Raw genomic sequence first — 24,800 nt, forward strand, 5'->3', positions numbered from 1 at the left:
AGCAGTTTCTTAGTGTGGAAGTTATAGCAGCTTCCAATTAGAGTCCGTACGTTCATGGGAGAAATGTAATACAGTACGGTGATATAGACCTTTTTCTCCATGAGTGAACTACTGAATTTTTTTCAGTTGAGCTGCTGGTTCTGGTAAGTTTGAATTTACTCTGCCTCCCTAAATATTCTTCATAGACCCCTTACAAGTACCTCACAGACTTGCAGCCATCCGGTGAGTGAATGGAGTGAGCCTAGAACGTGGATCCAGCAACTTGAATGTTTTCATCTCTGATCTAAACTGACTTTCTCAGATACGTTAGGTTGGTCACCAACATTCGTTTTCACCCATAAAATATTGATATACCTATCTACCAGGAATGTTGAGGATTAAATATTTAATATTTGTACAGTACTTTGCTGATGTAGTATATAAGCCGTAAGTATTAGTAGAATTCTCTGTTTTATACAATTATTTTTCGTTATTTCAGAGTCTTTGGAATAAATTTTTCCAGGATAAAGAGCTTCGAGCAATGATTGAACAAGATGTGAAAAGAACGTACGTAGATCTTTAAAGAAATTTCTATATCTAAATTTAGATTCTGCATTTTTATGTGTATAGATTATATTGTGTTTTCTTGACTTCGGTTAATGTAAATGTCAGGATTGTTGAACATGCATGTGTAGAAACATACATTAAATGTATAAAAATACAGCTTTCTTGGAGTGAAAAACGAGAAAATCGAGTTAAACATTAAACCCTGGAGATTTATTGGTATCATTGAAGAAAAGCTCTTCTAAATTAAGATATTAGGAAATGTATTATTATGTGAAATATAAAGTAGAGTTTTCCATATGAAGCAAAGAGAAGGTAAGAGAAACTGTGAAAGGTCTTGTAACTAAATTATGATCGTAATAAAAGAACAGATGACTTTCTTTAATTCTTAACACTTATTCAGTCAATAATAAAAAAAGCAGTTTGTAATTAGTAAGGGAAATGTCACTCATCTAGAGAAGTTAAGCATTTCTATTTCTATTTTTTTCAGTTTTCTAGTGTTATTTGTCACATATGCCTTTTAAAATTTGTCCTAATATTACTGTGATTATGTTTTCATCTTCTTGGCCATTAGGTCATTCCTGTTGAGGAACTTGTTTCAGTTAGAACACTCAGTTCCTGAAAACATTTCTTTTCAGCGCGGAAGCATTGACTGATGTGTAAATCTAATTAAATTCAATTACTGGTTTGCTACCATGTGAAGTTTTACTATATCTCAAATATTTTTCCTTATAACTTGAAAAAAGTGGTGATAGTCATAGATTTTACAAATCCCAAGCTCACACATTTTCATTTACAGAAACAAAGTCATGCAGAAGAAATCATTGCTCTCTGGTTTTGGAATATTTTATATGTCCGTCCCTAGACCCATTCTTGAATGCATTTTGCCATGAGATGTATAATTAAAATCTGAGTATGCTTTCATGTGCATTCTCACAGATGGTATTTTTTGTTTGTTAAAGAAAACAGTTCAGGATGTTCTAAGATTAAAATATATACGTATCTAAACTATAATTGGAGAATGAAAAGTTGTATGGAGATTGTGTTGGATATAAGACTGTTATTTAAAAAAAAATATATATATATATATATACACAAACACAAAGTCCAGGCTCTCACTCTGGCAAATGGCAGAGTCAGTAATATTCACTAATATCAGTAATAGCGACTAAAGAAATTTCTATTTACGTGTTTGTACAAAATAATGTCTACTTGAAACAATAGCAGCATACGTTATGTGTCACCAATATCAAAATAAGTCAAACAATGAAGGAGCAAAATTTATCAAAGTAACATGAATTTATTTGATAAACTACATGCATTTATATATACACTTGTTGTTTGCCTAATCATAAAACATAGTGTGCATTTTATGTATACATATGTATCTGTTTGTTAACTATCATTAGTATAAGAAGCAGTAAGTTCTACATTCCTTGGCTTTGGAATGTAAGTACCCTCTCTTTAATGTTGTCCTTTTCATTTCCATTCTTTAAATAAATTCATAGAATCATAGAATAGTTTGGATTGGAAGGGACCTTTAAAGGTCATCTAGTCCAACCCCCCTGCCGTGGGCAGGGACATCTTCAACTAGATCAGGTTGCTCACAGCCCCGTCCAACCTGGCCTTGTATGTTTCCAGGGATGGGGCATTCCTGGAGTTACAGTGTAAAGATTTGTCATTAACTTACAATGCTTTTTACTAAAGGTTAAAATAATTGAGTATTATATTCAGTCACCATAATCATTAGCTTCTACCTTCTGTTTCTTGTTTAACAAATATATTTATATTCTTTGTCATTGAGTTCTGTACTCCATCATCCAACAGCATCAAGTAAATAATGCTGTAGAGAGGGATACTAGCTGCACACAGAGTAGCAAACCAGAGTCCCACCTATCAAAGCAGTAAAAGATTCACTCTGAAATGTTTTTATTAGACTTCTCTGAAGTGTAGTAATAATAGATGGGAAAAGTGGGTAGAAATACGCTTTTAAAATTGCTATTGGTTTAAATTGTTTTAAATTTCAGAATTCTGTTACCTAAAGGGAACTGTGATAAAGTTTGTTCGTGTGTGTGTGTTCATATGCATTTTGTGAATCCTTATCTCAACCTAGTAATTAGATTTGTAAAACATAGATGCTCGCAGCTGGGCTAATCATCCTTTAGAGTCTATGTACCTGAAGAATTCTAGGACACAAATCATCGCTTCCTAAAGTAAATGTCTAGTATAGGTTTGATGAATCACACTGTAGAGAAGGATGTTTTTCTTCAGTAATTATAAAAGGCTTCTAGCTCACCTGTACCTAACTAAACTGTAGTCGCCTAAAGTCAGGTGAGAGTAATCCAAGCCATAATGTCTAAATATAACTTTTTGCCTGTTGCATAATAAGAACTTCCAATATTTACAAGGGAAGTAGGGAAGGATTTTGTTAAGTTAGTCCTAAATCATTGGTGATCTACATTTCTAATTAATCACCTGACCTATTTTTAACGGTAGTTGAGAGGTTCAAAATGGATTTTCCTTCCACTGTCTAGAAATCTGTACTTTTGAGCTGGAACCAAACACCATGTCTTTCTATCTCAAGTGAGAAGCTTCTAAAAATGGGGTGGGAAGGAGGGTAAGGGAGGTTTGCTATAATGCAAGTAAAAACCGTACTTTAGATGTAGATAGCAGTACCATCCAAGTTATGACTATAATACTTGGCTTTCTATTATTCTACTAAGAAAGGAGGGTGTGTATGAACTAGCACCATAGTAACTCTTAACAGACTTAAGAATGCAGTGATTAATTACTGTCATTCAAAAGATGTACCAAGGAACAATGCTGGTTTATTTTGTGATGATTAACACAGTAAGTGATAAAGAAGAATTTTTAACAATATTCTGCAGAAATAGAAATCAGCAGATTGGCAGATGCAAGAGCATCTAGCTACCAGTCAAATCAGAATACCAGTCTGCTTGCTGGCATCACCTTGTACATCTGGGATTGTAAATGTCTGGATCTGATTACCTTCTTTCTCTCTCCAGTATTTTAAGAAAACAAAATGCTTAGGGGGCATTCCCAGTAGACTAATCAAGTGGATTTCTTTTCTTCTGTAGTAGTATTTTTATATATTGGTCTACCTAGTTTCTGCTTCAGGAGTAACAGTCACAGTTTAAGACAATGGAAGCTGTGAGAAGGTGAGTAGTGGCAGGTGCTGCTGTTTCAAACTCTCCATCTCCCAAATAACAAAAAAAAAAAACCCACCCATAAAAAAGGTAGTGGAGAGGCCATTAGGCAGCTACATCCTTCCTAAGCATATAGAAGAGATGGGAAGAAACAGCAGTCCATTGAGTAGAATCATAGAATCATTAAGGTTGGAAAAGACCTTTAAGATCATCGAGTCCAACCGTCAACCCAACACCACCATGCCCGCTAAACCATGTCCCTAAGCGCCTCATCTACACGTCTTTTAAATACTTCCAGGGATGGGGACTCAACCACTTCCCTGGGCAGCCTGTTCCAGTGCTTGACCACTCTTTCAGTAAAGAAATTTCTCCTAATGTCCAATCTAAACCTCCCTTGGTGCAACTTGAGGCCATTTCCTCTCGTCCTATCGCTAGTTACTTGGGAGAAGAGACCAACACCCACCTCGCTACAACCTCCTTTCAGGTGGTTGTAGAGCACGATGAGGTCTCCCCTCAGCCCCCTCTTCTCCAGGCTGAACAACCCCAGTTCCCTCAGCTGCTCCTCATAAGACTTGTGCTCCAGACCCTAAGAAGTAGGGATAGGTGGTAGAATGAGACCCTTCACCAGCTTTGTTGCCCTCCTCTGGACATGCTCCAGCACCTCCATGTCCTTCTTGTAGTGAGGGGCCCAGAACTGAACACAGGATTCGAGGTGCGGCCTCACCAGTGCCGAGTACAGGGGCACGGTCACCTCCCTGCTCCTGCTGGCCACACTGCTTCTGATACAGGCCAGGATGCCTTTGGCCTTCTTGGCCACCTGGGCACACGGCCAGCTCAGCATGAACACAGGAGACAAAATCTAGTTTCTGTGTAAGAGGAGGGACTGGTGGAAGGGAGAGCTATCTTTATACACCGATTTATTCCTTTTCAAGAAAAAAGTAAGCAATGGGGGGGTGGTTATTTTCTTTACCAAACCTTTGCAGTTGCAAGAGCATCTTCCATTTTTTCTGGTTTAGTAGCTTTCCCCATTCCAGCTGAGTAACAGGGCTGGGGAATGGCAGGGGATGGAATCTGTTCATGAAGGAAAAGCTGGTCTCTCCATGGCTGTGGTTAAGAGCCTCATTTCTGCCTGCCACCAAATTTGTTTCATAAAGTATTTGTGCATCCTTTTATTTGGTTGCCAGGTTAAGTTTCTTCTGTGTCAAAGTCTGGCTGCCTCTGGTGTAGGGGCCCCTAAGTGGGCTAAAGGAATGTTTTAAAAAATGATAACTAACTCGCACTGGTCTTCACTTTCAGAAAGCAGGGACTTGAATGCGCCTTTGTTTAATTGTAGCAGTTGTTGTAAAACAGTCTAGCAAAATTCCCATGTCCTTATGCAGTCTTTCTCAGAAATGTAATTAAATGTGAGATTCTGGTGTTCATGAAAAGTATTCTTACCTTGCCTGATTTGAGGATACTGTATTTCTAAAACAGTGCTTTAATCATAAAATGACATTCTCCATAAAAATCCATCCTGAACTGATAGTTCCCTCATGATCTCTTGTATTTACATTTACTATAATTAATACTTCAGCCAGCTTATTCCTGAGTTCGTTATTATCCTTTCTGTCACAATCTCTGGTATTACTAGATCCTCACAGATATCTCTGTGTATTTTTGAGTTTTCTTTGTTAGTCTTCGCTTCCTAAACTTCATAGGGCAGGCCTGAATAACAGTCCTTCAGAAATAATCTCTTCAAACTCCTAAATTATGTCGATTGCCATCTGCTGTAATGCACTTTTGGTCTCAGCTGTGTCCTTCCTGTACAGTAATATGATTAGTACAAGTGCATACACGTTTCCAAATGATGGTCTACCATTACCCCACCAGGTGCCAGGAGAACGTTACACCCTCATCCCAGTGCCTCTCTCAGGACTTCAGCATGGCTGCGTTTAAGCCATGGTGTCTCCTCTGCCTTGTCTCTTCCTTCAGGTCCTTCATCCAAGGATTTCAAAGCACCTTTCTAGCCTTAATTAGTTATGTTTCTGTGCTTACCTGTCATCACCTCTGTGAGATGACCACAGTAATTATTAACACTAATAGTTTTATCTGAAGTAGTTTATTATAATTCCCTATATTGTTTCTCCATGGCAGGCTTTACAACAGCCTTAATATAACCATTGTAGCTCAGACTTGGGAAGCAGAAAAAACAAAATTTGCTTGAAGAAAACTTATCTGCAATCTATGTGATTTCATTTTAAAACTGACAATTTTCAGCAATCTAGCCTGAGGCCTACTCTTATTGTCTTTTTAAGTATTCTTGTTTTCCTTTGTCCAACTTTACCTTTTCCTTTCTTTTTGGTATTATACCTTTCCAGCTATTTTTTTATTTTATTTGTTATTGCTCCATATAGCTGGATGTGGATTGGGGTGGTTGCTTAATGAAATATTTTTCGCCATCTAGTTACTTCTTCGGTAAGCATGAAAACACTTTTGTTTGTGCACTTATTCATTAAAGTGCATCCTGCATAACCACTTTATTTCCTGCTTCCAACAGTCAAGGAGCAGGATGCACAGGTGAGAATTGCTTCAGAATCCATTTTCCTGGATTATACGCAGATAACGGGACTTTCCCAGAAGCTTTTTTCCCTTCTCTCACTAGTTCCACTTCATTCTATTTCACGTAAAGGATATTTGCCCTGCCAGAGTATCAAATGATTTCATAATTTTAAAGTTTATTTGAGGCAGCTACTAAAGACAGTGAAATACCTAATTGTGTTGCATCACAAAAGATGCTAGGAGGATATATTGGAGCTTGCTTAGAGCTCAAGAAAATTAGCATACTGGTTTTCGTGTCAGTTGTGAGATATTTTAATAATCTTGTCATGAAAATGCTAATAATTTTTCAAATATTCATGAAATATTGAACCCTTGTGTATATGCTTCTTCTGACACGCTCTTCTTTCTTCCAGTTTATTCCAGTTTAGAACTGGAAATCTTACAAACTTCTTTAACATATTGCAGCTCCTGTACTCTTCCTTTGCCCAAGTCTCATCTTGAGAAAAATGAAGAGCAGGGCTAAGCACTGTTCGTGAAGCTGCAGGGCAGACTGGTGAGCCAATTATAGTTGCCAACCTAACACAGATTGAAAAAATGGGAGCATGTCATACAAAGTATGTTTTTTATCTATGGAGATTTGATCTTCAGTGCTTATTTTTCCAGTACCTGAATCAAATTAATCAATAGATAACTGTTTGCAACAGTTTTAGTTTTAACTGACTTGGGTTTTTTAGGGGAGAAGAAGTGTCTGCTTGGTGTTTTTAATCACACTCCTTTTCTCAGTGTTCCTAGCAAGTTTTGGATTCATTGGTGAAGGACTGACACTCAGTGGAGCACAGTCTTAGAGTTAAGTTGCTATTGGGATGCTGTGTCACCTGGGACCAGAACGGTCTTCTGGGCTGCTAGGTTTGACAATAAGAGCCCGTGTGCAGGAGGGAGAGGGTAGATCTTTGCTTCAGACGCTGTCTCTCATTCTGTCTCCTTTCATTCTGCTTCAACTCAACTTGTTTTCATGACATGGAGGAGGAAAGGAACTTGATCCTGTTGGGCAGTTGGGAACATACTCATATGGTACATCGTTTTATTTGGATTAGATTCTCCAAGTCATTCATTTTCAGTGGATTGGCAGTGTGTAAGAAGTTGACGATGAAAACAATCTGCCATTGTATTTCTTTCTTGCAGATCTCTAGTTTCCATAATGTTAAAAGGGGTACTTATTTAAATATAACTGGTGATATCATCATGTCTATGTAGCGGACTGATGTATATTAAAGAACATGGTTCAGAATTTTGGTTGCAAAACAAATATAACAAGTCTTTAGAAGTATTCTTACTCTAGCAGCACCCACAATTCACAGAATGGTGGGAAAGCAGACAAAGGAGGTGCTGTCTTACCGAAAACCATTTCTAGAAGACCAGCAACTGAGATTCTGTGCACTATATTGTTTACTTTCGCTGTATTTCTTCATTTTCAGCTTTCCTGAAATGCAGTATTTCCAGCAAGAGGATGTGAGGAAAATTCTTACAGATGTTCTGTTCTGCTACGCCAGAGAAAATGAGCAGTTGCTTTATAAACAGGTAATGAAAATACTGTACAGGTGGCATTCATTGACTCAACATCTTCTATACGGTTTGACAATAATGTAGTTCTGTTGTATCCAAAGTTGTATCATAATGCTAAAGTAATCAAAGAGCTGCTTGTCAGCTGGATAGTAAGAAAAGTAAGCTCATTGAATAACATATGCTTTTTCCTCATAAGACAGTCCCTCAAATTGTTTTCTTTAAGGTTGCTAAGTTGTCTAACTTCAAATTTCTTAATAAACAACATCTTTTTCTTCAGTGTTGGTTAAGAAAGAAAAGGAAAAAGGAAAGGTTTTCTGATCTTAGGTAAAGAAAGAAAGTATGCAGCAGGATTAAAAATGGTACTGAATAAACAAAAACAGTAAATAGTGACTTCTGAAATTTAGGCAAAGTTACTATTTTAAGTTTTATGTAATATTTTAAGTTCTTCCTCAATGTGCTGACGTTATGCGGTACGTTAGTGAATAGATCCTTTATCTAACCCTGTAGCATCCAAATGCAATACAGCTGACAAATGCCTCTTGACTGAAGGATAAGGGTGCTACAAATACCACTTTCACAGTGTTACCTGAGGGAAAGCCTGCTCAAACCATTTTTTGATAAAATGGTAAAGAAAGCCTTAAAGCTGCTCTAACTATGCATCCATATGGGATGCAGGCTAAATTAATTTAACATTTGTTCTGAAGGTTTTGAAGTGAGTATAAGCTTGATACTAAATTAATGCAGCAAGACCAATATGCAGAGTTATCGACATAAGTATATTTGTATTTGTTTCTCCAGGCTATTAATTGTAGGGTGAGTAGGGACTGACAGACTGAGGGATACCGTGTGCATGGACAAAGGATAAACTGTAGAGCAGCAAACCTCACATAGACAAAAAAAAATTCATAACAAAAATACAGAGGTTCAGTAAATGTGAAGATTTTTAAAAGACACTGTATGCTTTCAAGCATGGTCTGTGACCACCCTGTCCTCAAGCCAGGAAATTAGTGGCATTTCATGAAAAGACTGACACATGCGAGTTGAAGGAGTAGTTACTTCTGAAGAACTGTGTTACAGATTATATCAAAAATCAAATATATAGTTATCAAACATATCAAATCTCCATCAGCTGGTTATTTCTCATGTTTGACAGTCTGTAAGCAAGGAATAGTCTTGCACGATAAAAAATGAGATTTGTGAGCTGTATTTTGAAGGGCACTGCTAAAGAAAACACTTCAACAGTATTCAGCCTCCCATTTCTAGTGAATATAGGCCAGAGTACTGATGATGGGAAAATGGAAGAACACATTCCAGCTAATTTAGTCTATCATTTCTTGAACAAGGAGTATTATTTTACTCTTTGATATGACTTAAAAGGACTTAATTACCCTCTGCTCATATTTAAAATCCTCTTGATTCCTTACCAAGAAATAATACCTTTCTACATAAGGATGGAATATTTAGCCAGATCAAATTTAAAAAAAAAAAAGCCCTGAGTTTCATCACAAGCTGTTAAAGCTATTATTTTCTACTAGGTGACACCCCGTTTAACATAGACCATATTGTTAATAGTTATGGGATTTTATTGAATTAATGAGACTGTTATCATGTAGTAGAATGTCTTGCTGAGTTAATTGAAACTGCAGAGATTATATAAATGGTATTAATGAACTTTGACTGCCTGATGCCTCAGCTTTAATAAAGACTGCTTGGTGGGCTAAATGAACATAGGCAGATAAAAGAACAGGTTCAATTTTGCGAGCCTACAGGCTGTTGACAAAGAAAACTTCTTTACCTCTGTTTTCAACTGGTGTGCATCAGTAGTGCAGTAATTCCAGGAAGGGGTTGCCACAGAACTGAGGGGAGGGGTGAAGTGCAGAAATGAAATAATTTTGGATCATGAAAAACTGTTGATTTAATCTCTCTGAAGTGTGTTCAGTATATCACCCAAGTCTTGTGGTGCTGTGCCAAGTCCACAAAATAGCAAATGATTGCGGTTTTCCTCTCTTGTTGTGGACGTGCGTCACTTTTGTTAGGAACTTGTCTTATTTCTTACCTCATTTTGAAAGGGTGGTTTTGTTTGGTTTGGTTTTTTTTTTAAATTAATGCTCCTGTTAGCTTATTAGTAACAATCCTGCTTTTTTGTCCCCATGTCCCTCTCCTTTTAGATAACATTTCTTTCATGTCCATCAGTACCCTTCTCTGAATTAGCTAATAGGAAATAGAGGTTGTGGTGGTGACAGGATATGTTTTTTTCCCTCTTTTAGCAAATACGTATATTTCAGTCAATCTTCCTGTCCTCCTATTTTTATTGGTTCTGTTTTTACCATTGGCTCAAGCCCAACTTCCATCATAATTTCCACTACATCAAAGCCTAGCATATTTTCTTGAAAATAATGAAGGTTACCATTAATTCATCAATAACAGATTACCTCCAAGCTGCTCTCTCCACTGTGACCTGAATACAAACCCCAAATTAAGGAGTTTGTCTTCATATCCAGTATCCATCATATCCATCTCTCCATCCAGAGACTGGTCCTGTTGTTCTCTATGAGAATTCCTCTGTCTCATTTGTATGACCTCATACAAGAGCTACATTTGCTATTAGAATTATAACAGTTGGCCAATAAATGAAAACTTATACTTCTGTCTGTCAGCACCTGTACAGGACCCAAGGTCTGTCTTTCAAAATATTTGGAAAAAGTTACAGTTCCTTGACAATTTGCATAGTTATAAATGTAAATAAAGTGTATCTGAAGTTTACATCATTTTATTGAAACTATTACATAGCATCAACATAGAGTCTTACAAGAAGCAATCAATACTGTTTGTTTAATATGCATATATGCATGAAAGTTGTCTTTATAGTAGGATTTGTGGTTTTTTGACCAGCTTGAAGTAACGTTTTATTTGATGAGAGAAAAAGATATTTCTGTCCCTAGTCAAATGGAGTAGAATGTTGTGAAGCTGAATTACAGATTTTAAAGACAGAATCCTCACTGGGATTGTTGAATTTTTAAATAGCAGCTGTAAATATAAATCTAAAGAGAATAGTATATTGTACTTAAGAGTATGTAAAAATTACTCTGAGTATTCTTCTGTAAGGCTGGTGCCAAAATTCTGGTCCTAGTTACACTGAAAAGAAATAGTGACAATTAAGTTAAATCGCTAGGCTAACTATTGTTCGCTCATGATTTGATTGCCCTTAGAGAAGTCAATAAAATTTTTAAATGCATTGATTCACTTTTCATGGTAGAAGTGCTGTATTTCTGGTTTTCTTTCTAAATCATAGACTGTGTTATGAAATCAATATTTTGTTGTAGCTGGGAAGTGTCATAAAATTATCTGAGCTCTGTCAACTTGCTTATTAACACAAAAGAGTTTTAGTAAACTGCAGCATTGAAAAAATATGTGTATGCATATTACACTTGGCTTTTCTTGCCAAGCTAAAAATCTCTTAAACATTTGAAGTACTCTTGTAACTGAAAGATCAGAGGTATCTTTTTGAAATCCTGATATTTCATCATCTGTTTTGTTTTTGTTGTATGTGGGCAGCGACGTTATGATTCTACTTTATTATAAAGTTGATATATTACTATGTTGGAAGAATGTATGATGTGCTTTTATCTTTTATAACTAATTCTTATTTTATGTCCTCTTTCTTTTTCTTCAGCTTATATGTTTACAGCTTAGGTGGTAGTTTTATTAGATAGTCAAGTTTTTGGCATTTCCATTTCTCTTATTTCATGTTAGTATATCAGGGCGAATAAAAGATTAGACGTGAAGCTGTTAATTAACCAAGGGCTGTGAGTATGTATGAAAGTACGACCAGGTTATCTACTGTTTATTTAAATATTTTTGCTATTTATATTTATTGCCTAATCCTGGACCTGTCTCCCTGTCTCTCCTATTTCTTTCCCTCTTGGTATGACCATAAGACTTTCAGAAATCTAAAATTGTCAATTTGTAATCTAACCCATATTGTTGTGTTTGGGAATTTTACATCAGCTCCTGAAATCAAGTGGCTACATTGGGTTTAATCTTTTTTTTTTTCCCTAACTGAATTTCTATTTAGCCTTCATCTTTCGATGAAGGTTCAGAAGTAGGAAGAGAAAGAAAACATCCAAACTTCAGTAGTTTTGCTGCCTTTAGCTTTGCCCAATCAACTGCTATTGCTGCAACCCTACAGTTGAGGCTGTAACAGTCATCTCAGTCCTGAAGAAATTAAAATTAAATTTCCTAAGATTTCAGTTGATAGCACACAGAGAAATTTCCAAACCTCTTTTTTTTTAATTCAACACTGCTAGGTATTGGAATTTCCTCTTATGAAGAGATAAGATTCACTAACATGCATCCGAGCACACTCAAGATAGATAATGATCTAGAGGGGGCTTCCACATCTACTTCTGTGCTCAGTTTGGACCACTTAAGGAAAATCCCCATTATTTCCAATAAAAGTTAAAGGCTTTTAGTAGTTAATGGAGCCGTTTGATACACATGAAGCTGATAAGCTAACTCACTGATATTGAATACTCCTCAAATGCTATATGGAATATCAACTGATACACCAGCAAAGCAGCAGGGTAGCTGCACAAGCGTGTAACTCTTTCATTGCTTACATCTGTCCATCACTGAAAGAGCTGGAAAAGCAAGTGGAGAGGCTTCCTAGCTTGGAACTGCAGGCATAAAAGTAGAACAGCACCTGTCTGGGGACCCATCATCTGACTCCCGACGGCAGCCTGAAATGGCTATGAGTTTGATGGGTCAGCCCCAGTGCTCTTTCTGCCAACAGGATAGACAAGATGGTCGTCCTGGCACCCCTGTCTGCCCAGAGCGCTCAACTGGAGTTGGGACTGAAGCTCCACTTGGCGAAGTAGCTGCACCTTTGAACCGGAGCACTGCTGGCAGCACGCTCTTCCTCCGACAGCCGGGCAAGGACTCCACCCAGAGCGAGACCCAACAGGGGTAGCCTGGGCACCTGGCACCAAGCCCTGGCTGTAGTTGGTGGTTTTGGGCTGAGGTCAGGAGTTTCCCTCCCCTTGGAGTGATCCTCGTGTCTAGAGACAGCCAGACAGGTCTCAACCTTTCATCCCACATCCCTTCCATCACCAAAGGGCTCTCCTCACTTCTTTTGTATGGCTGACCCCCACCCCAACCTGTAGCTTGTGTAGTTCCTACCTGCCGTCCTAGTCCACCACTGGGAGCCCAACTCCCCTGACATAACCAAATTCCCCAGTTGCAATACCCCAAATCCTCCTTTTCCCTGATTTAATATGAGGGAAGGGGCTGAATATCTGCTGGAGATGAGCTTTTATTCTGCAGGCTATGGTTTTACCTGCCAGTGCATTGCAGCTTGCCAGCTGAACTGCTTGTTTTCTGAAGCAGTTGCTTCTGCTCCTGATAACAAATTGACAAGCCCCAGGTGAATCAAGGCAAATCAAGATTGCTTTTTTGTTCCTGGGGAGCTCCAGGTAAAAGCACCAATGGCTGGCCGGGGTGGCCCAGCCATGCTTCTAATGCTGGCCCAAGTCCTCGACTACCCACCAATTTTTTCTGTCCCGAGTCCTGCATGTTTTTGTATTTTTTCTGTATCTTAATATAGATTGCATATAATATAAGTAATAGTCTGTAATGGAACAGTACCAAGTTTCCTATGCATTGTGTTATAATGAGTTTATTTTTAATATTGACATAACAACTTCAAAAAAAAAAAAAAAAAACAAGAAAAAGAAAAAAAACTCATTTTATTTCTCGTGTCCGTAGGAATATTTTCTAATTTCCCAAATAGCTGCCCTTGTCTTCTTTGAAGGCTACTGTTATGCTTTTATCTATGGTTTTGGAACATTATCAAATAAAAAATAATTTTAAATTTTGCAATTTGTCCCTATTGCAGATCTTTGTATTGTGGATCATGACTGTAATTATCATAAATAAAATTCATATTTATGAACATCAATCTTGGAGTAAACTGCCAGGTGCAGGGTTGCCTGCCATTGCCAATTTGTTGTCTGTTGTGTTAGAAAAAGGGAGAATAACTTCCTTCTGTATATTATAGGAGAATAAACACTTGGATTTAATCAGAATTTAAGGTAAAAGCCATTGATTATGAAACCGTTCTGTTAAGAACATAAATGTTCATGCTTTTAGTTAGTCTGCAGCTAATATTGCTGGCTGCCTGATGGATTAGGAACTATTATATGACTGAAAAATCTTACTATACTTTTGCTTCCTTTTGTGTTTAGGGTATGCATGAACTTTTAGCTCCCATTGTCTTTATCCTGCATTGTGACCACCAAGCTTTTTCACATGCCAGTGAAGCTGCACAACCAAGGCAAGCATTGTGTTTTGTTTGTATAGTATAAAAAATCCACTTTCTTAAAAAATAAGTAAGTTGGCTAGACTAGAACTTACAAACATGTGTTCCTTAATTCTTTGTTTATAATTGATAAATTGATATCAAAAATTGTTGCATCCTTGTGCTTTGATGGGAGTTTCCTTATTTCATCTTCCCTACTATAGCTTCTCCAAGGGGGATTAAAAGTGTAGATATTGGCCCCTTCACAGATATTAGCTGGCAAAGAAAGGGGAGACGAGAAACCTAAGGAAAACTCTAGTCAAAAAGCTTACATACCTACTTACTGTTTCACCTCGTTCTTATTGCCAGAAATGGTTTAGGTTTTGTCATTGCAGAGAGGAGGCAGATTAGAGAACTACAATCATAGAACGGACATGTTACCAACTCCCTTTCCTCATAACTTAAAAGAGAAAAAAATCAATGTAGACAAATTGTTGTGATTTATATTTCTTTCATCACCTGCAATGTTGTAGCTGCAATATCTGACTATCCTTTGACGTGGTAGTAACATTAAGTTTAGCTATTGATTCTCCATTTCACTCAAACTGTGTGTGTATGTGTGCATGTAATCATACACATATATATAAAATATCACATCACACATGATTGTTTGTCAGCCAAATTCAGATGCTTTTTTTCTTGCCCTATATGTAAAGCTTTTTAAAAAAAAAAAAAAGAGAAACTAGTTGCCTTCTTGTATCACTTGTGATATTTAGGTAATTTCTTTTAATTTGTCTTTTTGCACTCTCTTTTGGAATCCAGCAGTGAATAAAAGCCAATTTAATTACGTGTACTATACAACCTCTGTTAGCACCCCTCAACATGATTGTCCAAAGGCAGTTAAGCTTAAGGATGGAGATTATTTACAAGTGTGTGTTTTTATTCAATGTCTGTCCTTAGATATCCTGAAATTACCTAGAAGATGCTCTTCAGTGCTAAGTAACTTAAAATAACCCTGTGTTATGCACAGCATTCTGTTCCATCCCCACTGAAAAAGTAGAGCTAAGCAGCAAAGTAGATGGAAAAGAGGTGCTGTCACTGATTAATTGCTGTTAAAGTACAATAAAAATACAGGCTATTAAAACAAAATAAATTAATGTTTTGATACTGCATATTTGACCAGTAACCATATTTTTTTTGTTTGGGACAAACAGTGATAGATTGTGCAGCAATCAATTATTCTAGATCAAGCATATTCAAATAATACATTGTGACATTCAGTAATTTGTTATTTGGAATAATTAGATGGTTACTTCATTGTAGTGCAGACAAGGCAGCTAATTTGTTTTTGATCTTTATAAAAAGGAAGGACTTCATTTGTTCAATGCAGTTGCTCTTTTTAATTAAAAAGGCTAGTTTTCTCATTTGCACTTTATATGAAAGTTGGCTTATAAATACATAATAGTACATGCAGAACGCTGACCAAAAATAAACATTCACATTTGGATTGTTCACTGTTGCCTTTTTCAGCGAGGAAATGAAAGTTCTTTTGAATCCTGAATATCTGGAACATGATGCCTAGTAAGTTTTAACAACTTGCTTTACATTTAATTTGCTCTTATTTATAATACATTATTTAACACCAAGTTTCTGGGTTTTTCCCCTTCAGTGCAATGTTCACACGTCTTATGAAAACTGCAGAACATTGGTTTTCAACTTTTGAACATGACAGTCAGAAGGTAAATATTACTCTAAAATGTATTTATTGTATTTTTAAGCAAATGTGATTTTTAATATGAAGTAATTTGAAGCTAATAAGGCATCTTCTCTTAAACAACTTGGTTAAAGCAGGCTGAACCAAGTTTACATTCTTTAGAGGTTCTTCAGAGTGCTTTGATCACGAGCACTTGTGGAAAGTCTTCCAGTTGAGAGTTCCTATCTGTTGAAAGATCACTTGGTAATCAAGTGCCAGATGTGCAAACACAGATTCTCCTATGTATGAGTGATGTTCTTGTGTAGCATTCGAAAGAATGCCTGTCATAGGCACATCTGTATGCCCAAAACCTGTGCAAATGTCATGTTAAATAAATGCATATAGGCAGTGTTTAACGTATTGAGGCTTGAATTGTTTTCAACTGTTTACAATATAAACAATTTGCTGTGAAACCAAAACTTTAATCATAGACTGTCCATCAAAGGTCAGGGTGCATCTGACTTCATCACTCCATTTCCGTACTTTTTTTCTTCTTGATCTCAGGATATTCAGACAGAGGGAATGTCTGTGCCCTCAGATCTCCTGTGTAGCTATACAGACACCGCTGTATTTAGTATGTTGCTTCTTTTTATAGAAAAGCTTTTTCTGTGTTCTGAGTTTAGTTCTACAGAACTCTTCTTTGCAGGGACCATCTAGTCCTTGCCCGTAACCATTTTTCATGCATGGCATGAGGGACAATTCCCTCAGTCAATTACTCGAGATTTCCTTTGAATACTTTTTTCCTGTCTCTTTCCCTGTTTACATTTCTCTCTTTTTTAAATTCTGAAAAATTATTTGTGTGATGGAGTGTGTGTAGAAGGCTCTAGCAAAACATAGCCATATTACACGTATTGCCAAGACATTCAGTGTATTATATCCTAAAAGAGTTGTCCTCCAAACTTAGTTCCAGCTTGATTCACTTCAGCGTTTTTCACATAGACCATGGGGTGAGTATCTAGAGTTAACAAAAAATTAGTAAGAATTTGGTTGGTTTTGGATGTCCACATGTGTGCACCAAAACCTGAATTTGCAAACTGTAATTAGGGAGTACCAGTTTGAGAGGTGGTTTTGCCTGTGTGTTGAAGAAAAAGATGTTCCCCCAAGACTCACATAAAAGCTTCTATTTTCTTTAAATGTCTAAATGTATCTGTGCATATATTTTATTACACATTGGCATCTTGGCCTAAGCTATCTACAGTTATAAATTACTATTTGGATTTGGGTTTTTACATAATTCTCAGTAACTAAGGATAAAGCATATGAGATACAAATTTTATGAACTTATTACATAATCACTTTTATTCCAACCACAAAGCTGTGAGACGTGTTTCTCTGAGTGTAGCTTTTCAGAATTCAGTGTATTAAAATGTATTTGTTCCAATTTCTGTGACAAAGATTTCTGGTAAAATCTGAGGTTGAATTTTATTCTGGGAAATAACTAGGTCTGCTTACAGATTTACAGTGCTTGGGTAGAAGGTGAAAGTTTACATTGCCCTTTCCAGTCCTTTGTGGTATGAAAAATTAACAATGCAAAGTGCATGGATTAATATCTAGTTGTTTGTTTTTGTTCTTTGCAAACATGTATAATCTTTAATAATCCTTTCTTGTACATATGCCTTTTACAATCATGACTTTGAGGGTTAGCTACGTAATAAAGTCTGAATCTTCACAAAGGAAGCAATGAAAGCATGTGCTCTGAGAGACATGTTACATTTTACAGCCTCTAACAGTTGGTTCCATTACTCCCAATTGCCATTAGAGGAGCTTCTCCAGCTACTCCATTCCCTGGTGGTTAATGAGAGAAATCTGTCCACGGTTTATGCTTGTACTATGTCCTAGCCTCTCTTGACTGCCGTAGCATTTGTTTCCTAAATGCATGAATATATAAATTGTATTAGTATCGACTGCCAGCCATTCCGGTTCGTGTTGTGGTAGGTAATGTTTTGTGGCAGGATTTGGTGACTCTGTTCCTAATACTTGATCAGAATGTTTTAGCTGCCTTTCACTGATAGCTATATTTAAACTGTTCTTAGAGGTGAACCTGATGCTCTCCTGTAAACAGTATAGCCCATCTCTAAGACGTCCCTCTTTTTGTCTTTTTATTGTGAACCACATCCCTTTGGGATTGATCATTTATATTTCGTGTTAGCAGTCAATGATTAAACCCATGCACTCAAATGTTTTCCAAGACGTAGAAGCTCACAAAAAGAAAACGGATGTTTTGTCTCATGAGGCAGCTTAACACATAGTGAGTACAGGCAGGGGCACAGTATTATGTTGTCCACTTGGCTTCTGTGCTTTAGGCACAGGCGCTGTGAGTCGTTTCTAGTTAAACATTTTGGCGGCTTGGTTGTATTAGTTTATTTGAGCATCTTTCTGTTTGGGCTGTTTCCTTCACACCAGCTGATGGGATTTTTTGGAGCGATTTCAACTGACTAAATGTATTGTCATTTTCTCAACCAAATTGCGTATGAGGAGACAACAGACATATCATATGCACTGTAGTCATCCTCTGAGCTTCTTGGGGGAGTGCACCAAATCAGGAGGCATGGACAGTCAAGGCATTGATTATTGATTGCAGCTGCTGTCCCCACAGATTGTGTCATGCTTTGAAGATTTCTGTTAATAGGGTTAATTTCTGAGATGCCGATGAACTGCATTTTGATGGATATCATTTACTTACCTCACGCTTTTAAAAATGGCAAGCCAATATATTATTTGATGCGCTTAGCCATGATGATAGTCAGTCAGTCTGACAGTCAGCAGTGTGTCAGTGTTGCATTATGCCAAGGTGCACAAATGCTGCAAGTGCCAGTTTTGGCACTCCTCCGTAAGAGGAAGCTTGCATTAGTTTTGATATTCAGAATCTTTTGACACTTGAGCCAGTGTTTAAGAGTCTGTCTTCTAATTTTGTAAAGATGGCTTTAAAACCCACAGACGACTAATGATGTAAAGGCTAATCTGGGTAACTAGCTAGTCTTCTCATAGTACAAGTCCAACTAAGTAGAAAGATTCTAATTTTGAGATTTCTATACAGGAATCTATGCCTAGAATCGAGAAAAGCTTTTGAGTCATCAGAGTTACGAGTGCGTGCAGTGGTCAAGCTGAAGTTAAACTCAACTTGAATAAACTGGAATAAACTTCATACCCCAGATGTGTGCCAACATGCATAGTCTATGAATACGTAGTGTTACAGACTTTTATGATTAGTTGCAAAGATAAATTGATATGTTTATGCAAAAAATTACTATAGACTGGCATTTAACGTTAAGGCAATGTTATCATATCATACTTCAAGAGTGTTTTTCTATATAGATTAGAAGGAGATTAGTGGATACCCTTTTTCAGTATTTTGCATTCTAGCATGTGACCAAGAAAATAGTGAAATGGGACTGAAACAACAATAAGAAATAGCCATACAATGGAGAAACAAAATCAGGGTAAAAAGAAGGCTGCTCAATTTGGTAATAAAGAAGTAAATAGAATAATTTAAAAAAGGGGTAAGAGAAATATCCTTTCTCAACGTACCTGCAGCTGTGAAGAACTTTAGTATGTAAGTAAGTAGCAACATTTCTTATTGGCCCCTAAGATGATAGATGTTTTATTTTAAATTTCTGTTTGCTAGAACAGAAAACATTTTGAATGAAAGGATGCCATTTCAGTGAGCTTTACTGGACAGTCTGAGGGAGCTTTTGTCAAGCAATTTGCTAGGGCATCTTAAATGAATATGACTTGGTACCACAATAGCATGGCAAAATCACCGCACTGTAATAGACAGATCAGTCCCTTTGCTGCAATTGCCATAGCAAAGCAACAATTAAGCAGATTTTAAGATACAATTTATAATTGATCAGATCCTTAAATAGAAACATTTTACCTGAAATCACTGCTCAGCATCATACAATATTTTCTGCAGTACAGAAATGGAATAATTAAGAAAAAAATATTTCAAGCAAAGGAGATCAACATGAAAAATAGGCTTTTTGGTAGAAATTATTAAATGTTCGCCACCCACTTGAATGTTAAACCATGTTGTAAAGGATTGTGAAATATGGGTACTTCTCTTCCTTCCTCTTAAAATGCTGATACAGAGAGAGTGGGATTGAAGAGGGACTGTAATCCCTGAGGGGTTAGCTTATACCAAAAAAAAACCTTTCTTTCTTATTGAATGTTAAAAATAATGTGCTTTTCACTGTATTGAACCAAGTGAGTTTGACTTTCAACAGTTTAAGCTATAATGAAGTCTTTTGAAAGTATTAACACTTTGACCTTGATAATGCTTCTTTATCAATATACTGAGCAAAAGGGTAGAAAAACAATAACTATTTTTTAAAGTGAAGCTTTCAGGTCAGAGAGCCATGATGACAGATTGCAACAAAATCATTGCAAAATCTTCTTTTCTTACTGTTCCAATTTTCCCTCTTTTATATCTTTAACATTGTTCCTGACAGCTTAATTCTCCATTTCCCTTTCCCCAATCTTTCCTTCGATAGGTTTGACTTGTTCTTTTTTATTTCTCATCCTCCTTTTTACATGTTTCCTATTCAGTGGCGTTCATTACTTGCAGCATTTCTTTCTAGCGTTCTGTCTCTTTTTCAATAATGCATCGCTGTTTTGCAAGAAGAACAAATTTAAAGCTGTATCAGGTCCAAGGATGCTATTACTCCAGTAGTTTTCTTCCTCTGTTTTCACTTGGTGTGTGTCATGTTCTAGTTCATGACACAGTTTGCTCAACCTTTAGCTCCAACCAGCTACCATCTAACCGTCAGGTTCATCTCAGTGTTCTATTTCTTTTTTGTTTTAAAAGTATTCTGATGCTTTATGAAAGTTGTGTAGATTTTGAGGTATAGCCACCAGATTTTTTGCACAAAGGAAGCCTGTTCAGAAAGGATTGTTCGAAAATAAGTTATTTCCTATTTGGTATGCAATTTATTATCCTCTGAGGACGTATATTCTCTACTAAGTTACCATTCATCTGCTTTGCTCTGGACTGACTCAGTCTGCTGATATTAAAGCTAAAATAAAGCTGTCAACACTTTGTCAGATCATGAAAAGTAAAGCATGCACGTAAAACTTGACATGCAGAATGAGGGGATGAACCTTGGCCCGCCTGGGAAGGGAAATCCCACAATACCTTCCACAGAAGGGGATACTTGAGATTCCTCTTTTCCTGGAAAAGAAACGACTTACTAATATTTTTATGTTTATTTGAAAGCCAATGATTACAACAAAACAAGTCTCTTGTAGACATTCCCTTTAGACAATAAGGCTTCATGGGATGTTCTTTTTTTTCCTGTTTTATGTGTCTGCAGGAGAAGGATGTGATGATTCCACCTATGCCATTTGCAAGGCCACAGGACTTAGGCCCATCTATTGCTATTGTAGCGAAGGTAAATCAAATTCAGGATCATCTGCTGAAGAAACATGATATTGAGCTGTACATGCATCTGAACCGACTGGAAATTGCTCCACAGATTTATGGACTGTAAGTGTTTGTTAAGCATTATTTAATTTAATTCCTTCTATTTTTATTTCATTATATTAGGACATTTTTTCCCTTAAATTTAGGATTAGAGGAATGGGGCTCAAAAGAAGTACAGCTTGTCTCTTAGAACTAATTCAATTGGCAGCATTACAGTAAATGACACCCCACCGTTGTATTTGTGACAGTGGCATTCCCAGTGCAGATAAAGTCCATTCAGCTACATATTAGAGAACTTGACGAAGAGTCCCAGTGCGGTGATGAAGAACGTACTGAATCGGGTACATATTCTACCTGTGGTTTTCCTATAAGAAGAAGTGGGATAATAGGACACAAAGAAGGGGGGAAGGAGAAAATTATTAGCATTGAATGGTTTATTTTATCACTGTTTCCTATTTTATCACTATTTCCTATTTTATCAGTAGGAAACTTATTTTTATCACCAATTCAGTATCTATTGCAATAATGGTGTTTTGGATACTGGTAATGCAAGTGTAGTGGGGCATGTTAAAAGTTAAGGCATGGAGATAATAAAGTGTCTGTATGCAGAGTCAGCCCAGGTAGTCCTTTTTCCATTAAGCTGGCTCAGATCCATTCAGCTGGTTGTGTATTGTGCACCCCCATTCCAGGGGGGCTTATTGGGCCAGGTGTGACTTTGGATGTCGTGGGCTTGTCCACGTGTTTGCACAGCATGGCATCCAAACCAGTTACGGCTGCTATAGTCAGTCTGGGTCAATACAGAGCATGCAACTTAGATGAACCATGAGTAACTGTGAATTGACTGTGGTTTTGAGGAAGCATTTTGCCTTCATCATCTGGAATTCTAGACATTTGATTCGTTTTGATCATACCTTAAAGAGTTGGCAAGCTATATGTGCAGTTGCAGTGGCAGAAAAATGACACTTTTAACTTTTTTTTTACTTTTTGCAATGATTTAAATTACGGTTGGCTTTGCCTTAAATGAAAAAAAATAAAGGTTTCATTTATAGGTGTGAATTTCCAAATGTAATTGTGAATTACATTTAACAACTCAATAGAAAATGTAGAAAGGGAGGGAAAAGGTGACTGAGTAAATGTCAGACCATAACTGCAATACTTAACATTAAAGTCTAATTTGATGCTATAGTAAAATGGAAAAATGCTGAGACATCATAGTATACCCTTAAGAGAAGAGTTGAACTAAGACTAAGTAATAGTCCCACACTTACAAATAACTTATATTAGGAAGATAAATGTAATTCTACAAAACTTATTTAAATAGTTTTGATACGAAGGGGTTACAGGGAGAGGAAGAATAAGCCAAGCAAACTCACGGTATTAAAAGTATGAAGAGGACAGATTGTCCTATTACAGTATTTTTTGCATAGGGTAGAGTTGTGTATTTTCTTAATATCTTCACTAGTCTGGAGAAGAAAGCAAGGATCCTTAATAAACTTCAGGGGTAGTAACGAATAAGTAGGCAGTATAAATATCAAGGAAAACAAAAAGACAGTGTTTCTTTTTTATGAAGGCTTATGAAAACACACAGAAAATAAGATAAACCTCAGAAATTTGCAAACAGGTATTTTGGGGCAAAAATAATTTGTACTGTAGGTATTCACTTCAGTATAAGATTTTGCCTTTCAGTAAGAGAAATAATTGAAAGAAAAAATTAGACTTCAACTCAAAACATAACATTATAATAACAGAAGAATGGTGCAGTCTGGTGTGGCATAAATAGAACTGAATCTGAATAAAGAAATTTACAGTTAAAGGAATGAATTATGAGAGAGAGCTTCAGGCTGACTATCAGGAAAATCTTACTAACAGGGAGCTGTTAGACTGTAAAATAATATATCAAAATTAACAAAGGAAAAACCATCAGAATATTTTAAAGACAGGCTTTGAAAAGCCCTCAGAAATGGATAGTATCATACAGAATGAGTCTGCATTGGTAGAAGAGGAAAGTAGGTTGCCTGTGAGGTCATATCCTTCTCTGATTTCTGATTTAGTATAGAGGACAGGAGAAAAAGAAAGGGAAAGGAACATGACGGTGTTGTATTATTCTCACCTTTAATGATGTTTGAACTCTTCAGAATAGTAATTTCCAGTAGTGAGCCAGCTGACAGTCTCAGATGCTGGATCTTTTCCTGTATTTAACATTTCTTGAACTAGAAACAGCATTTCTTAAACATAATAGGTTATCAATAATTGCTAAACATAACCCAAGTGCAGAATTCATGTGAGCTTTTTGTTGAAGTTTGTTGTTTTTCTGAAGTTTGTTGGATTTGCCAACAATAAATATTCATCTGTCAGCCTTGATGTCATTCAAAAAATATACAAATGGTAGAAGGAAGGCTGGGAACTTCGCTCAAAAGATATTATGGGGTTCCTGGTGAAAAGTCTCAATACGAAAGGCTTGTACTTAGTGGCAGTGTCCCCTAGCCTGAACAAGGGGACAGTTTACTTATTTAAACAGTTTACTGATTTAAAAATAAAGTATTTTATACTTTGCATCCTTCTGTAACCTTCTGGGGCAAGGTAGAAACAGTTCTTTGTATGTTCATATAGTTGATTTCAACTTTTGATGTTCACAAATAGTCCTTTTATTTTTTAAACACTAGAGATACTTATTCTGCTGGGAGGTCATGTGCCCTAGTCTGTTATACTGTCCTTGTTCCACGTTCAGAAACTGTCCTTTAACATAAAATGTGGTTACACACTTCTTGAAATTATGCTTATCTGCTTACAAGACCAACTGTGACGGGCATTTCAGTACGTGTGGTACGACTCATTAATTTTGGTTGCTGTCCAGTAGTGCAAAGGTTGTATGCTGGTTTTGTGGAAGAGTATACTCATTATTGTGTTTATCATATCAATGTGAAAAATCTTTATTTTTTCTTCATCGGTTAGTCCTCTGCAAACCGTGGTGTCATTAGCCTCAGCCTGGTATGCCAGGCTGCATGCTGGGAGGCTCTGCCAGGTGAGAAGAAATCTCTTCTCTGGGTAGTTTACATTTTGTGAAGTTTTAGCTCAAGGGAGTGGATTTCTTTATCTTCTGGAGGGCATCAGTGAACACACTTCGCATTACCTGGCTATCTCATTTCACTGCTGATCTGAAAGAGAACCCTGTTAGGTATAGCAAGGTGTACTAGGGTCCTGGCTATGCCATACTTCTGTGCTCTGGTCATTCAAGTTGGTGTCATATACAGTAGCAGCCTTAGCACAGGAATTTCTGTAGCTAGAATTTTTGTGAGGCTGCACATTCATTCACTTGCAGTCAGCCGCTGTGTGTCCCTGTGATAATTATTCAGCTGCTATTAATATAGCAATGGAACCAGCAATACAGAGATAAAGGCTTTGTGCCTTAGCATTCTTCAGTCGTCTTTATTTGCCGTATTCCTAGCTTGTTTTTAGACCCTAAGATAATATTTTGCAGAATAACATTGTTTCACGTTCCTGGTAGCGCTGCGAATTCCA

At 36.8% G+C, this 24,800-nt stretch overlaps 1 protein-coding gene across 2 annotated transcripts in view; it reads left to right on the forward strand.

The window, feature by feature from the left end:
* Positions 1-24,800, forward strand: part of TBC1D5 (TBC1 domain family member 5) — a 324,891-nt gene that overhangs the window by 177,223 nt on the left and 122,868 nt on the right. For both annotated transcript variants that reach the window (XM_075143446.1, XM_075143445.1), the window contains exons 9-14: positions 479-546; positions 7,724-7,826; positions 14,054-14,142; positions 15,637-15,687; positions 15,776-15,845; positions 21,172-21,344. In XM_075143446.1, the coding sequence (XP_074999547.1) occupies positions 479-546; positions 7,724-7,826; positions 14,054-14,142; positions 15,637-15,687; positions 15,776-15,845; positions 21,172-21,344 (554 nt within the window). The remainder of the gene's footprint in view (positions 1-478; positions 547-7,723; positions 7,827-14,053; positions 14,143-15,636; positions 15,688-15,775; positions 15,846-21,171; positions 21,345-24,800) is intronic.

The sequence above is a fragment of the Calonectris borealis genome, chromosome 2 (assembly GCF_964195595.1).
Source record: "Calonectris borealis chromosome 2, bCalBor7.hap1.2, whole genome shotgun sequence".
Lineage (NCBI taxonomy): Eukaryota > Metazoa > Chordata > Aves > Procellariiformes > Procellariidae > Calonectris > Calonectris borealis.